Source organism: Bos javanicus, chromosome 6 (genome assembly GCF_032452875.1).
Source record: "Bos javanicus breed banteng chromosome 6, ARS-OSU_banteng_1.0, whole genome shotgun sequence".
Classification (NCBI taxonomy): Eukaryota; Metazoa; Chordata; class Mammalia; order Artiodactyla; family Bovidae; genus Bos; species Bos javanicus.
Window position 1 is genome coordinate 88875766 of NC_083873.1, and position 17518 is coordinate 88893283.

At 40.2% G+C, this 17518-nt stretch overlaps 1 protein-coding gene across 1 annotated transcript in view; it reads left to right on the forward strand.

The window, feature by feature from the left end:
* LOC133249690 (alpha-fetoprotein-like) overlaps positions 1–17518 on the forward strand; it is a 63832-nt gene that overhangs the window by 18356 nt on the left and 27958 nt on the right. Inside the window, 5 exon segments of the mRNA XM_061420454.1 lie at positions 4544–4758; positions 6175–6307; positions 8110–8207; positions 10536–10760; positions 11979–12205. Coding sequence (XP_061276438.1) covers positions 4544–4758; positions 6175–6307; positions 8110–8207; positions 10536–10760; positions 11979–11988 — 681 coding nt within the window. The 3' untranslated portion in view covers positions 11989–12205.

A 17518-nucleotide genomic window follows, 5' to 3' on the forward strand; every position in this document is an offset into this window, starting at 1 on the left:
GAAGAAGGAAAAATAAATTCGTGTTAGTTTTGTTGTCACAAATCAAACTGCCAAAGTTTTGGCTACAGTTCATGATAAGTGCTTAGTTAGTTAAGATAGAAAAAGCATTAAAATTGAACAATTAGGTATTTTGAGAGAGACCACATTCATATAACTTTTATTACATTATATTGCTATAATTTTATTATGTTACTTTTGTTAATCTTTCACTGTGCCTAATTTATAAATTAAACTTTATCATATGTATGCATGTACAGGAAAAAATATAGAAGGTTTGGTACTATCTGCAGCTTTAGGCATCCACTAGGGGATATTGGAGTGTCTCCCCTGCAGTAAACAGGGATGGGAGGACTGCTGTATATTAAATAAGGAGTTTTAAAACAGAAACATACACAAAACAAGGGTTATGTCTTGATTTGTTCATGAACATGTGGCCATGTAAAAACTTTATCCTCTGTTTCCTCCAGGGCAGATGATTCAATATTCACGAATTCAGTGTTAATAACTACTGTGAATGATGAGACTCAATTGTCCTTATTTTTGTCAGGACTTGAAATATACACTTTCCTTTAAAACTTCTCCTTCACTAGTATTTTCTCATTTAGAAATAGAGTTCTGCCTGACAATATTATTATTGGATAACTAAAAACATCAATTATGTAACTCTGCCTCCTTATCCTTTTAATTAATCAGTTTTGCAAAAGGATTGTTTAATTTATTATTCTTTCCCAAGATAGCGTTCTTGGAAAATGGAGTAAGACTATTCCAGTCTTACAAATAGGTGGAGCATGCGAAGAGTTGACTCATTGGAAATGACTCTGATGCTGGGAAGGATTGGGGGCAGGAGGAAAAGGGGACGACAGAGGATGAGATGGCTGGATGGCATCACTGACTCGATGGACATGAGTCTGAGTGAACTCTGGGAGATGGTGATGGACAGGGAGGCCTGGCATGCTGTGATTCATGGGGTCGCAAAGAGTCGGACACAACTGAGCGACTGAACTGAACTGAACTGAGTCAGAAGTGATTTATGTCATTTCTTTTGTCAGTTGCTAAGTCATGTCCAACTGTTTGCAACCCCATGGACTGCAGCATGGCAGGCTCCTCTGTTCTTCACCAGCTCCTGGAGTTTGCTCAAATTGATGTCCGTTGAGTCAGTGATGCCATCTAACTATCTCATCCTCTGCTGCCCCCTTCTCCTTTTGCCTTCAGTCTTTCACAGCATCAGGGGCTTTACCAGTGCATCTTTTCCAATGCCATTTCTTGGCCTGGCCTATAAAATCTCCTGGCCAAAACACTCCCAATCTGAGGGCAATGTTAGAATCTATAGGTGTCCAAAAGACTGTTCTATACATCTGTGTCTCTTTTGCTGTCTCACATACAGGATTATCATTACCATCTTTCTAAATTCCATATATATGCATTAGTATACTGTATTGGTGTTTTTCTTTCTGGCTTACTTCACTCTGTATAATAGGCTCCAGTTTGGTGGGAGACGGAGACGGAGAGGGTGGGTTGATTTGGGAGAATGACATTGAAACATGTGTAATATCATATATGAAATGAAACGCCAGTCCAGGTTTGATGCATGATACAGGATGCTTGGGGCTGGTGCACTGGGATGACCCAGAGGGATGGTATGGGGAGGGAGGTGGGAGGGGGTTCAGGATGGGGAACACGTGTATACCCGTGGCGGATTCATGTTGATGTATGGCAAAACCAACACAATATTGTAAAGTAATTAACCTCCAATTAAAATTTAAAAAAAAATAAAAGAATCTATAGGTGGATGAAGACAGAGCCTTTGCCAGCCTTGTTGCCAGAACTACTGCCTGCAGGCCCAATGCCTCCCCTTTCAACAGGACTTTATTGAAACAGATTTGATCCTAGTAAGCCACTGAGGGCAGACTTGTCTCCAAACTAATGTAGACATTCTCCTTATTGATCTCAACCTGACCCCATAATGCAGCTTCCACTTACCATTCTCAGATCTAGGCTTTTGGTACATTCTCCTTCTCTCCTGATTCCTTGATCTTTATCTCAACTAAATATTCCCAGTAAGTTCGAAATATCCTAAAATATCATTTCCCAAGTATGTCATGGTCTTCACCTCTAAGACTCTTTATAGACCAATATGGATATTTCTAGTATGCTTTTTTCTCTCCATTTGTTTCCAACTAACTTATATTTGTCATTCAAGACTGAAATCATACAAGGTCTTTACTCTGATCTTATCCAGTTGGGATTGCAATCTTTCTTTTCTCACCCAAAGTATAATATACATATTTCTCTAACAATTTATTTTATAATGCATTATTTTGTTGTTTAATTATTTAAACTCTCCAACTAAACCTGTGAGTTCCTTAAGTGTAGAGTTTAGTTTGTTCATATACACACGTACTAATTTGCGTGTGTGTGTTCAGTTCAGTTCAGTCACTCAGTTGTGTCCGACTCTTTGTGATTCCATGGACTGCAGCACACCAGGCCTCCCTGTCCATTACCCACCCCTGGAGCCTACTCAAACTCATGTCCATTGTGTCGGTGATGCCATCCACCCATCTCATCCTCTGTCATCCCCTTCTCCTCCCACCTTCAATCATTCCCAGCATCAGGGTCTTTTCCAGTGAGTTGGTTCTTTGCATCAGGTGGCCAAAGTATTTCAGTTCCAACATCAGTCCTTCCAGTGTATATTCAGGATTGATTTCCTTTAGGATGGACTGGTTGGATCTCCTTGCAATCCAAGGGACTCTCAAGAGTCTTCTCCAACACTACAGTTCAAAAGCATCAATTCTTCGGTGCTCAACTCTCAAGTCTCTCAACTCTCAAATCCATTTGCGAGTCCAGCTCTCAAATGCATACATGACTACTGGAAAAACCATAGCCTTGACTAGATGGACCTTTGCTGGTAAAGTAATGTCTCTGCTTTTTAATATGCTGTCTAGGTTGGTCATAGCTTTTCTTCCAAGGAGCAAGCATTTTCTAATTTCATGGCTGCAGTCACCATCTGCAGTGATTTTGGAGCCCCCCAAAATAAAGTCTGTCCCTGTTTCCACTGTTTCCCCATCTATTTGCTAAGAAGTGATGGGACTGGATGCCATGATCTTAGTTTTCTGAATGTTGAGCTTTAAGCAAGCTTTTTCACTCTTCTCTTTCACTTTCATCAAGAGGCTCTTTAGTTCTTCGCTTTCTGCCATAAGGGTGGTGTCATCTGCATATCTGAGGTTTTTGACATTTCTCCCAGCAAGCCCAGCATTTTGAATGATGTTCTCTGCATATAAGTTAAATAAGCAGGGTGACAATATACAGCCTTGATGTACTCCTTTCCCTATTTGGAACCAGTCTGTTGTTCCATGTCCAGTTCTAACTTTTGCTTCTTGACCTGCATACAGATTTCTCAGGAGGCAGATCAGGTGGTCTGGTATTCCCATCTCTTGACGAATTTTCCACAGTTTGTTGTGATCCACACAGTCAAAGACTTTGGCATAGTCAATAGGGCAAAAGTTGATGTTTTTCTGGAACTCTCTTGCTTTTTTGATGATCCAGTGGATGTTGGCAATTTGATCTCTGGTTCCTCTGTCTTTTCAAAATCCAGCTTGAACATCTGGAAGTTCATGGTTCACGTACTGTTGAAGCCTGGCTTGGAGAATTTTGAGCATTACTTTGCTAGCGTGTGAGATGAGTGCAATTGTGCAGTAGTTTGAGCATTCTTTGGCATTGCTTTTCTTTGGGATTGGAATGAAAATTGACCTTTTCCAGTTCTGTGACCACTGCTGAGTTTTTCAGATTTGTTGGCATATTGAGTGTGGCACTTTGACGGCATCATCTTTTAGGATTTGAAATAACTCAACTGGAATTCCATCACCTCCACTAGCTTTGTTTGTAGTGATGCTTCCTAAGGCTCACTTGACTTCTCATTCCGGGATGTATGACTCTAGGTGAGTGATCACACCATCGTGGTTATCTGGCTCATGAAGATCTTTTTGTATAGTTCTTCTGTGTATTCTTGCCATCAGGAAGATTCCCTGGAGAAAAGAAGGTCTACCCCTCTCCAGTATTCTTGCCTGGAGAATTCCATGAACAGAGGAGCCTGGTGACCTACAGTCCATGGGGTGGCAAAGAGTTGGGCACAACTGAGCGACTAACATTTTCACTTCTACTTTTAACATATAAGTAAATATGTAAGTGTAATAGTAATTTTATAGTAATGTATATAGAAAATGACAGAGATAAAATGTTTTCTCAACTGGTATCCTAAAACAATAACAATAGCAAGTGATAAAACTCTTTATTTGTATTTTGTTGGGCTAAACTTGAAAACAGTAATACAATCTGTCTTCCTTTAAGTTCTTTGAGAGCTGTGAGACTTGAATAAGGTCAAGTAGACAAGCTTTCTTATTAGAAAGAGTCAGTATAAATGGTCTTTCTGGTTTTTCAGTTTGCCAAGAAAAAAGCAATACGAGGCCAAGTTTTTCTCTGCTTTTCTCAATAAAAATAAATAAGAATGAAGTCATCAAAAATAACTGCTTCTCTTTCTGTTTTATAGAGTCAGCTTATGAACTACATCTGCTCTAAACAGGCTATTCTATCTAGCAAATTCACTCCATGCTGTGAACTGCCAGAACCATTTCGAGGAGAATGCATTATCAACTCGGAAAATGACAACAAACCTGATCTCTCGTCCCTGCCCCGTCGCAGGTTTACAGAGGATCAGTCTGTATGCAAACAATTCACTGACAAGCAAGATTTCTTCCTACAAGGGTAATAAAGCATTTTATAAAACCTTAATAAAGGGATATTGTATTTACGGATTCTTTGGGAGAAGTTGCAAACTTGAATGATGGCAGAGGCTAGTCAATATCAGTCAATGGTTAAATGGCCAAGAAGATATGCTCTGTGGAATCCAAGGTGGCAGCTACTATTTGGCTCTAGCTACTTGTGGCCATCTGGGAATGTAGGCTTTGGGTGGTTGGATCAACTGCATTTGGAGGGGAGTTGAGGGTCTCTTGAGTTCTAAATGTAGACAACCAATATAGGAATTTTTAAAAACAGAGTGAGTGTCAAGTGTGTGCAAGCTTTGCTTTGAGACTTAGAGTCATGTTTAAGTAAGGGCCTCAGATTAGTATGGCCAGCTCTTCTGATTATTTTAATACCTACTATCAAAGCCATTGCATAACATTTCAAGATTAAAGAGATGGAATACTAACATCTCTGGTGCCCATGAAGAAGTACAAATTATTTGGGTCATAAAGCAAACTGATTTCAAGATACAATATTAAGATAGTATTATTGTGTGATTGAAATATTTCCAAAGTTACTGTGTAAAGTATTATTTGGAGCAACTAAATTCTAACAAAGCATAAAAATTTGAGTTTTCTTCAAAGTTTTCTGTTGAGTGACGTTAGCTATATTTCTGCAATTACATCTGACATTGGCTTATAAAAGTAAATGTCACTATCTGAACTCAATTTCCCTAGACTTGCATTTGGTACTGAAAAAGTGGATAGGCACAACTTAGTGGAAATCACATTAGTCTGTGAGTTGGGAGACCTGAGTTCCAGTCTAATTCAGTCATGCATCTGCTTTGAAATGCAGTTCAAGCCATTTAATTTCCCCAGGCTTCTAAGTTCCAACTATAAATTGAGGCAGTTAGATAAGGTCCCTCCTTAAGGCACTCTAAAGGTCCCTCCTGCAATTTTATGATTCCTTTAGAAGTATTCTATAGTCCAAATTTCTCCTTCTTGTAACCCAGAAGAAGGAATAGATTATGGACAAGGGGAAGATGGTGATTTAATACTTACAAAAATTGTAATATTTATAAAATCTAGCCTCAAAGGTCATTAGGAAAAATGTTCTCATCTACACACTTGAAATGAATTTCTAGTAACAGTAAGGAGAGACCCTGAGCCAAGAACTAAAGGTTATCAGAATATTTTAGGTTCAAGTTTGAATCTGCCCCTCACTGCTGTGTGACTTTGGAAAAATCACGTAATTTTATTGATTTGGTTTCCTTATCTCAAAACATAGCCAGAAAATCCTCCCTGCCAGTCACCCCAAATTTTCAAATACCTTAAAGTTACTTAAAATATTGAATAAATTACATAGACGGCTTTTGAAAGAAAAATATGACTTCAGAAACTTACTGTTTACTCTCTAATTTGCTTCATGTGGAAACAGGTTTCTTTATGAATACTCAAGAAGACACCCAGAGTTGGCACTTCCAGTCATTTTAAGAGTGGATACAGTATATCAAAATTCACTGGGAAAATGCTGTAAATTAGAAAATCCTCCGGAATGCTGTAGCCATGGGGTAAATTCCTTTTATAGAAACCTATTTCTCATATTTGTGGTGTGATTACAAATAGAGAAAAGTCCAGTGCTGCTAGTAGCGCCATGCTTTTATGATTATGCATGTTCTGCTTGCAAGCACTACACACAAACTCTGATTTCCGCCTAAACCGAAGGTCACATCATTACACAGCAGCGACTCTCTGTGTGAGTCACTGCCTTATAAATTCTGTGTTTTATGAAACATTCTCTGTGCAATTTTCTCCTTTCAGTTTGCTTGGCCTGGTAGCAGGTAGCATGAAAGCATAACCTGTTAGGGTGAGGGAAGGTTGACCATTTCCACCAAGCAGACCTGGACACTGTCCCTATTTCAAGCCAGAAAGCACACTGCACGCAGTGGCTCCTGTTGTGCAGTTGACATGAAAAAGCAGGTGACCTTACAAATCTCTGACCAGGTGATGTCATTCACAGCTTTCCAGGAGCCAGGAGGGTCTGGCTTTTGTTATGCTAATGAGTGGCTTGAGCCTTTACAGAGAAGTGGGGATAGAGGGCGAAGGTATTTCTTGTTCTATCTGAGTCCAAGCAGGTACATCCGGCATCTTCCTGTTCTTGGAGAGAAATCTAAATGAAGGTGATTTAAGAGTTCTGTAGGTTGACAGTGGTCCCCGACCTTTTTGGCACCAGGGACCCACTTCATGGAAGACAATTTTTCCATGAACCGGCGTGGTAGGGAGGTGGGGGGAGATGGTTAGGATGATGCAAGCCCATTACACTTATTGTGCACTCCTGTTTTTATTACATCCGCTCCACCTCAGATCATCAGGCACTGGATCCTGAACGATCTGGTTAGCAACCTTTCAATGCATCACCTGTAGATTTCACAATCACCCTTACTATGATAATAGCCCCTTCTAGGAGGATGGGTGTTTAGAGTTTACAAAGTAGCGTTACAACCAGTGTCCTATTTTATTCTCACGGCAGCTTGGTAAGATAGGTAATGGCAGAAGTACTAGCTACACTTTATAGATGAAAGTATTGGGTTTCAGAAGGTTCAAGTGACTAGTCCAGTGCCACTCAGGCAAGAAGGGTTATATCCAGACGAACAGTTTGCAAATTGGGTAAATTTTTTACTATTGAACACTGCTTATTAGGATCAGGTGGACTGGGTCTGATTACTTAAGATGATAACCAGTGTTCCTAGCAAAGAGCTAAGTCTGCAAGGCCAATTGTATCTTCCCACTGGGATTTTATTTGCATTGTTCAAGAACTTTTTCAATTTGTATTTAGCTCTGAGAATTCCATGTGATTTCCTTCAATGTGTATTTGTGGAGTGCTTCACATCCGGCACGTGTTTTTATTAAACCGTTCTTCTTAATATGTATCTACATTTCTATATCTACATCCATATCTCCATATCTGTACTGTTTACATAAAAATGCTGTGTTATTAAAAATAACCAATATATACACACATATTCTGATCAATTGAACTTTGATCTATAAATTACTTTTAAGGACCTCTTTCTGGCTTGATGAAAGACTAGCTTCATAGTTGTAAAATATGCCATTTAAACCCACAAATGAGTTCACATCAGAGAAAACTAAATATCAATCTGGTTGTCCCACTTTTTTTCTCCACAAAGTACATGGTCATTCCTGTCATAGCAAAATGTGTTTTCTCAACATTTCCAAACTCACTGAGTAAATAAAACCCTGGGTTTAGTAAAACAGTTACATTAAACTATTACAGAAGATGATTTTGCAATCTAACCTCAAGATATATTGTCGCAATAATAGGCAAACACTGATTATCTTTATTTTTCAGGAAGGGATGTTTCAAAGAGTGGTTCGTGAAAGCCATGAGCGTGTGAAAAATCAGTGTGATTTACGTAAGAAATTAGGAGATAGTAACTTTCACGACAGGTATGCTTCTAAGATATTGTCCAGATTATGCTTGTTAGTGTTTGTTAACTTTTGCTGCTAAGAGTTGCTAAGAGTCTATATTCAACCTTAAAGCCTCAGAGGCCAAGGAAAAACTCAGTTCCAAATTAACCCAGCTATCCTTATCTTGATAAGATACTTGACTACATAACCTTGTGTGCTTTTACTTTGCTTTTTGGTCCAGTTTCCAGATTCCAATCAATGCCCAGAGGTTAGGGAGCCAGCAGGCCCTGACCCCCTTTCTGCAATCTCATAGGAGCCTCTACCTTTCACCTGTACATTTAGCTTGGGGCTTTGCCTGCAATTTGGAGTCAAGGCTGCAACAGAGATCTAATCTAGGGTTGCTTTGTCAGTTTCAAGTCAGGTCACCATAGCACTACAGTATTTTCACCATCAAGAGAGGAAATAAATGGATACCTTAGTTATTAGTCAGAGGGAGTGCACAAAAAAACTCTGTGTGCAGAGAGCCTGGCAAATCCCATTTCTGTCAAAGATTGTATGCATGTGTGCTCGGTCGCTTCAATTGTGTCCAACTCTTTGAGACCCTACGAACGGTAGCCCACCAGGCTCCTCTTTCCATGGGATTTTCCAGGCAAGAATACTGGAATTGTTTGCCATGCCCTTCTCTAGGGAATCTTCCCAACCCAGGCATTGAACCCAAGTCTGTCTGGGTCTCCTGCATTGCAGGTGGATTCTTTACCCACTGAGACACTTGAGAAGCCCATGTTAAAGATTAAGTATCAAAAAATAAGCTAATTTTCAGTAATGTTTAAGATCTTACTAGTATAGTCAGACACGACTGAGCGACTTCACTTTCACTTTCCACTTTCCACTTTCATGCATTGGAGAAGAAAATGGCAACCCACTCCAGTGTTCTTGCCTGGAGAATCCCAGGGATGGGGCAGCCTGGTGGGTTGCCGTCTCTGGGGTCACACAGAGTCGGACACGACTGAAGCGACTTAGCAGCAGCAGCAGCAGTATAGTCTACTTAGAAGCAGAGTACTGGGGAAAAATTCAGTTTGATACAGTGTCCCTAATGTTGAACTTAAATGACTGAAATAATGGAACCAGAGAAATTATTCTCATTTCAGACAGAATATTTGTTTTCATTTTCTTTTAACTATTGTGTTTGTTAATGTCTAGTTTAAGGATTAGACCCATGGCTCTCACACTTTAGAGTGCATCAAAACTACCTGGAGGATTTGTTGAAACACAGCTCTCCTCTAGAGTTTCTGAGTCAGTAAATCTGGGATGGTGCACGAGAATATGTATTAATATTTCTAACAAGTACCCAAGGATACTGATACTGCCAATCCAGGGGTCATACTTTAAGAAGCAGATACATTCTTTCCCTAACTCCATTATAACATAAATGCAGTAAATGATTCTGATATTCTGTTGACCTCAAGTCCAGTTTTGTAGTCTTTCTCATTCAAATCTTTCCCTGAATTCCTCATTCCCCACCACTATCCTAGTTCAGGTCACCACCCTCTCTCACTTGAATTACTGGCATGGCTTTTCCTTCCCTCACTCTGCCATTTGCCACTTCTAACTGATTCTTTATATAGCAACCGTAATGATCTTAAAAGCACCGTAAAGCTGCTTCTAGAGTTAAGCTTTCTTCTTTCCCCTCTTTTCAATTTCCAATCCCCCCAGTTAAGAAAAACAAAATCTCACTCAGTCTCTTTCTAAATGCTCCACTCTTACATGGGTCATTTACTCCCCTTCACATGGGTCATTTTTAGTTATTGTCAGGCTCTCAGCTCCCATGTCATTTCCTCTGGGAGGCCTACCTGACCTCCCTGGGATGGAATTAAATGCCATTCCATGTATACCTATAGCATTCTGTGTTCCTCTCATCACACTGAGTGTACTCTTTTATCTCCCCAACTAGGGTGTGAGCCCATGAGACCAGGAAATGTTTCCTGATTGCTGCTGTAGCTTCTGTTCCTACATATCACAGACAACTAATACATGCCTTAAAGACCTGTGCATATATTTATTTCAGAAGCTGTTTACTCTGAGTCTGATTTTACAGTCACCCACATTAGCTATCATACAATCCTTGATCCTATGTAGAAAAAACTGGTTCAGAGTAGAGCAATGTGTGATGTGGAAAGAGAATTCTGGGTCTACTGAAGAAGCCACCGAACCACTGAAATAGGAGCTAAAAGAAAAGACTTATGCCCAGTTTAATAACTTGCTCATCCCACATCAGAGACAAATATCAGATGATGACAAACACTTTGTAGAATTCTTCATTTGAGGCACAGAGTCATTGCCAGGAATAAGAAGACATTATTTTTTCAGGCTTATAGTCCTTTATACGAAGAAAGCCCCACAACTGTCTCAGGAGTTGATTGTACTCACAAAGAACATGGCAGCTGCTGCCACCAAGTGCTGCCCACTGAATCAAGAGCACCAGTTTGTCTGCATGGAGGACTCAGTAAGCACACCCTTGGCTGCATGTTTGCCTATCGTGGGAAGTTCTGAACTCCAGGCCCCAGCATCAATCTCATGTCAGTGGACACATCTGTGAGTTGTCACTGGACTCAAATAATTCTGTCCTTGGGAGAATTTCTTTCTGGTTGGTTCATGTCAATTGTCTTTGATTGACAGCGGGGGTAAGACCGTCACTTTGCAAAAACTGGGAATGTCAGATTCATCAGACCTTTGCCTGGATCATATCTCAAGATCTATTCCTTGGCTTTTCAAGTCAACAAAAGTGATTTTGCTGATTTCAGACTAACTCATCCTAATCAAAAATGTAGTAAAAAACAGCCAGTTTTCCTCTGTGTATCTCCTTTACTCTCACACAATTATCATGCACACTTCCAGCACCAGATGTGTGAGTATTTTTTTCTGATAAAATATAATTGTTTTGGTTGCAGATTTAAAATTTTTATTATCCAGCTCTGTCTTCCTTTTATTTTAAATTTTTATTAACAATCATGCCTTCCTTAGGGAACTTGTGGTTTATATTCCTAAAACCTTGCTTTTAAGTGATCTCTTTGGTTACTGTGAAAATGTATAAACTTGTAAATTGAATGCTGATGCTCTATGGTTTCAGCCACTTCATCCCCACATACATAAGTGACAAGGCATTTGTGTGGTCACACTCAGAGAAGCATAGAGCAGGCTTGCAGTCAGCATTAGAGTAAGTATCAGACACCACAAGGGGAGCAAGGCAAGGTGACTGTTCTAGAAGAAGACAAGAAAATTAAAGAGGTAACTGAAAGAAGATTCAGGGATTCCTTTCACCATTCATTTATTCATTTTTTCCAATAATTCAACAAATGTTTATACAGGATTTTCCATATACCAAGTTTGATGGTGGTTACCAATGTCCAGTTATAAAACATAGAAACACATTGGATTTGAGCATTTTAAGTAAGAAATCCAATCATCAGTCTTATATCTGGATCAAATTAGCAGTTGTGTTGACCAGAGGCTTGATTTTAACTTGATGCAGCATAAAGAACTCCTGCCTCAAGCCAACACTTGTCTGTAAACTGGTCTGGGAAGGAATTTGAGAGATGGGGTCCAAGGGAACTCACCTTGAGGATAATAGGAAGGTGGAGGTCAAGGTTGAGAACTAGGCTTCACCTGACACTCTTGCTCTTTCCCAGATGATAAAATTCAGGGTGAGTTTAGCAAAAACCAGAATTTGAGAATAGTTTTCTATGGATAAAAAAAAATAATCCTAATGACCACAAAACTTATGGCTCTTATTTTAATTCTTTTCTGGGGAAGGCAAAGTTAATTCTTGGAGCTTTATGCAGAAGGCACGAGGCAGAGCCCATCAATGCTGCTGTGGGTCACTGCTGTGATGACTCGTATGCCTTCAGAAAGCCTTGCTTTGATGACCTGCAAGTCGATGGAACTTACATTTCTTCACCTTTATCCTGTGACCAAGTCATCAACCTTAAAGAGGACTTGTGCAAAGCTCAAGAGGAGGAATTACAAACTGAAAAGCAAAAGTAAGGATCTTTTTGTACACACAGCAACAGCAATGACAAATACACAATTAATTGAAATCACTCCACCTCCTGACAGTGGGACAGGTTCCCCTTTAGTGCCCACCCTCCCTTCTCACTCTCCTCACATGCATCTTGTCCTCAGGAGAAAGGAGACTGGTCCTCATAGTTCTTTCTCCCTCAAGATCAACAGAAGTGCTAGCTTACTTCTAACTAAGTTATTTATTCTAAGACTTGCTCTTGCAGGGTCTAAATATTATTAGTCCAAGAATATCATCTTTCCAAGTGAGGCCAAGTTTTTGTTGCCTTGAGAATAAACACATTCTTGTTGTCAGCAAGCACAAGGTTGTCACTTGTTCTGTTTTATCACAGTATTTAAAATTCATAAACCAACCGACCCTTGAAGTCCTTTCTTAGCTCCCAAAGTGAACTGATCACAAACTAGTCTTTAAAACTTTTCAGTAAGCATCCGATGACCATTGTAACACTTAGTTAACCATTCTTTCTTTAGCCCCAGCTAATGTGAGCATAGAATACTTTACTTTTGGAGTTCAAGGTTTGCTTTCCCTTGAGGAAATTTTCTGTACAAATAGGCACCCTTTATGTATGTCATCTTACCAAATCCTGACCACTGATTTAGGAGGTAGATGATATTATTACCCCATTTTAATTGTGAGGGAATTGAGGCTAAGAAGGCAAGAAGAACTGGTATGAGATCATGCAGTAGGTAAACAAGTTGCTGAAATGGAATTTGTACCCAGGCTATTTGGCTCAGAGCACATATGCTTAACAACCAACAGGTAGCTGTTAGTGCGTCCTCCTCAAAGGGTTATAATGCTGGTTATAATTTTTAAAACTTGAAACTCTTCATGTAAAGGCTAGATAATAAAAAGTATGAAATACTAGGAAGCATCCCTGTTCTGGTGAATTCATGGTGTTCTGTATGGAGAAAGCAATAACATAGAGACTGATAATGTAGAGATTTTTAGAATATTCTGGGAAAATACATATTGGGAAATAAGAGCCAGGCTTGACAAAGCCCTCCATTTCCTGGGAAGTGGTAGGGGCTCTCCCCTATATAGTTCTGGCTGATTGTCAAAGCATAAGTCCACATACACATGAAAAGAAAAAAAAAAAGTGAAGGGATTCCTGGAAGGAAAAGACAAAATTCAGCGTGATTATAAAGAGAAGGCAGAAATAAAGTCATGCAATAAGATAGAGAAAATAGAAAGAGAATTCTGGTTCAGGAGAAAAGAATTTAAAATTTAGTGAAGAAAAATACAGAGTTGAAGGGTTAAGACCTAAGATAGAAGGGTTAGACATAAGATAGTTAAAACTTAAGATTAGAGTGTGCTTCAAATGAAAGGATGGATAGATATAATGAAAATAAAAGATCAATATCACTGCAATGACGAACCAGAAACAATTTGGTGTTGAGGATTAAAAATAGGATCTAAGATTTAAAAAGGTAAATTGAAAACTAAAGGAATACATAGAATTAGCGGACTTTTAAAACAGCAGTCAAGTTGAGAGGTAGAGAGATGGGGAGGTGGAGGTGGGAGGAAGTGGGGAGGAGATAAATCCACTGCAAGCAGATCACGAGTGCGTGACAAGTTACGGGAGGTTTTGCGTCTAGCTTCCAAATGTCACAGAGTTCCCTGCTATGGAAAAGGCAGCTTTTATATTCGGAGTGTCAAGGAAAGGTAACACGATGCTGACACCTCTGCTCTAAATCTCATTCCCAGACTTGCATTCTCATAATGGGAGCCTTTCTCCCCACTTACCTATCCTAGATCAGTGAGTGTTTCTCCTTGTTTAGATAAGCTGCTTGTCTGCTTTGGAAGCTCAGTGGTCCCTCTACTGGTGTCTCTGGGGAAGTGCATGCAGAAGCCAGTTCGCCCAGCAGGATCGAGGAGAGTCCAACAAACAGTTCAGTGTGTCTGAGGCATAGGTGAGCGAGAGAAGAGAAATTCTGGGGACTGAAACTTGAGGGGTTGGGAGGAGCCAAGCTATGAAGACACCTGGAATCCCCAAAGCTCGTGAGGAAAGAGAAGAAGGGTACCTATGAGGGAGCCTGCCTACCTCCTCTGTCTTCTCTATTATTGTTAAATCTACAGCTCAAATCCTCAGGGAAGTTCTAAAAATGCTCATCCATTATTTACTGAACGAGTAAATGGGTAGATAGGTAAGAGGTTGTGACAATGTACCATTTATTGTGGGAATCAGGGAGAGGGAGACAACGGTTGGAAACAACCAATACTTGGAAACAGACAGTTGCAAGTTGTGCTATTACTATAATTATTCATTATCTTTGCCATCATTTGATGAAATAATTAATATAATTACTCACATTATTTTTGCCATCATGTACTGAGTGCCTTCAGTATGTCAGTTACTGTACTCAGTCTTTTAACATTGTATAATTTTTGGTCTTCACAAAAACCTTGCAAAGTATTGTATGTTGTTGTTCAGTCACTAAGTCATGTCTTACTCTCTGCGACTCCAAGGACTGTAGCCTGCCAGGCTCCTCTGTCCATGGGATTTCCCAGGCAAGAATACTAGAGTGGATTCCTTTTCCTTTTCTGGGGGATCTTCCCGGACCAGGTATTGAACCCGCACCTCCTGCGTTGGCAGGCGAATGCTATAGGCATTCAAAGTCTCGTTTTGTAGATGAAGGTCAGGGAGGTCAAAGTATCGTACTCATCATCAGAAACACTAGTGAGTGGAGGACCTAACTGGAGCCGAAGTAAGTTTGACTACAAAGTTCGTGCCTTTTTCATGACATTGGAAGGAAAGAGAAGTCCAGATTTTGCATGAACCTGCGGTTAAAACCTCTGCCCCTCCTGTACTGGCTTTAGCTACTTGGAGCTCTGAATTCATAGAAGCCCCAGTAGGTGCTGGGAAATAGGGTAGTCTCACTATGTAGGTACGCATGGTGGTTAGTTTTTGTAGCCTGGGACTGAAGCTATCCTGTGCTTTTATAGGTTGGTCAGTGAATTTCAGCATCATGAGCAATACTGGTTCTGTGGGAAAATATTTTCTGAGACAAAATTCACCAAAATTCCAGTGGAAAATAGCCTATATTTCTCACTTTGAATAATCAATGTGTTAAAAACTGATAATTATTATTCAAAGATAGTATCAACTGTTTTGACTATGCATCATACATAACCGCACAGACTTGAACGATACAGAGATACAAGGCAGTGTTTCCTCTCAAGTGGGATCAAGTTTAGGTCTAATGGGAAAGTTGAATATGTGCATACATCAGCTATACTTTAATAAAAAATAATTTAGCAAAAGATCATATATGTGCAGAACAGTTGGGTAGGAAACGAAATGCTTATACTATTGTATTTCTTTGTAAATTTTAGATATATTTTATTTTTAAAGTAATACATAATCACTGCAGAAAATTTAGAAAATACAGAAAAGAGAAGAAAATCATAATACTTTTATTCCAACACTGCAGAAATACCCATAATAAATATATATACAGTGTAGGAGTATAGAATGTCATACACGTATACAAGTCCACACTCCCATGGATGCCCTCTGTCCCTCCATCTATGGTTTGAATGCTTAATAATGCAAGCTTTGCACACTTGTGCTACTACCTGCTTATACAGAGCCATCAGTTCAAGCAATTATCTCTGAGTCCACAGGGGAGCGCTTAGGAAACTCCTGTCGCCTCACTCCCTGAATTCTCCAGGCGTGATCCTTGGCACCACTCCTGTGCCACTGGGATCAGCCGTGCCCTCCAGGTACTGCTGTCTCCTGTTCAGCGGCAGACTGCATCCCTTTCAAGGGATGACAAAGCTGCTTTATGTTTTGTTGTTCAGGGAAAAAATAATACCTTCCCCAGACCCCAGGATTCTACTTGTTTAGTCGCTGTTGTGTCAGTGCTGCTTCTGTCTTAGTGGTGTGCAGAACTTTAGTGAAAGTACTCACACAGCCCCCTTCCAAAGCGTTATCCTGATTCCACAGAACTCAGAATCGAGTCTAATGGAGGCGCAGCTGGGGAACCGCTGAATTACTCCTGTCTTCTACTGCCCAGGCCTTTCTTAATGGGCGGAAGTCTGTGAACCTGACTTCTTGTCTCAGGACAGGTTCTCATAAGTAGTTCTCACTCCTCAAGTGCTTTCTGAGAGGGGAGCTCACTGCACGGGCTTGTTATATTTGCCCAGAACTATACTATGCCCAAGGAGTTGAAACTACTCCTACAAATTCAAAGTGGAGATGACACAGAGCCTTATTTTAAGGAGGTGACAGAGGGCAGTACATTAGGTAGCATTTATAAATTATCAGCACATTGTCTGAAACCTAGCAAATATCAATACACTCAAAAGATGTTGGCTGTTCCATTGTTTTTTTTTTAATGTTAAAAAATATAATGTACACGTTAGTCTTCAAAACAGCCATTTTAAAGGTTTTTTAATATTCCAGTATGTGGGTACAATGGTGGCTCAGCAAAAAAGAATCTGCCTGCAATTCAAGAGAGGTGAGCTTTGATCCCAGAATTGGGAAGATCCCTGGGGAAGCAAATGGCAACCCGCTCCAGTGTACTTGGCTGGGAAATCCCATGGACAGAGGAGCCTGGTGGGCTTACAGTCCATGGGGTCGCAAAAGAATCGGATATGACTTAGTGACTAAATGACAACAAGAACACGTGGGTACAATAATGAATTTATTCCCTGTTTCTGGGCATGAAAATTGTTTTTAATTTCTAAGTGTCATAAATTGTGGCAATGAATATTTTTGTACATATGTCTTTGTCCCCTCTCTGATTTTTTTTTTCTGGATTCCCAGGACTTAGAATTAGGGGTTAACATGGAGTTAATTAGAATCTCCTAGTCCTTTGACTGTGTTTTGCTGGCGCTCAGAGGATACAGTGATTGCGTGCTTCTCAAACCCACCTGTATTAATAATAGTTTCTGAAAAGAAACTTGGCTTGTGTTTCCTTATTCTTTTCAGCCTTTCCGATGGTCCACCTTTTGTGGAGATGTGGACCATCTCTTTGTCCATTATCAAGGCGGGGCTAGGGTGGAGGTTGGAGAAGGAAATGGCAACCCACTCCAGTGTTCTTGCCTGGAGAATCCCAGGGACAGCGGAGCCTGGTGGGCTGCCGTCTATGGGGTCACATAGAGTCGGACACAACTGAAGCGACTTAGCAGCAGCAGCAGGGTGGAGGTGGGAGAGGGTGGAGCTGAAATAGAAAGATCAGAGGCATGTTCAGAGGGCTATCCAGTTAAGCTAAGTTTCTGTCTGATTGTTTAGATGGGATCAGGGTTCTATGGCCATCTGGCCAGGGCTGTT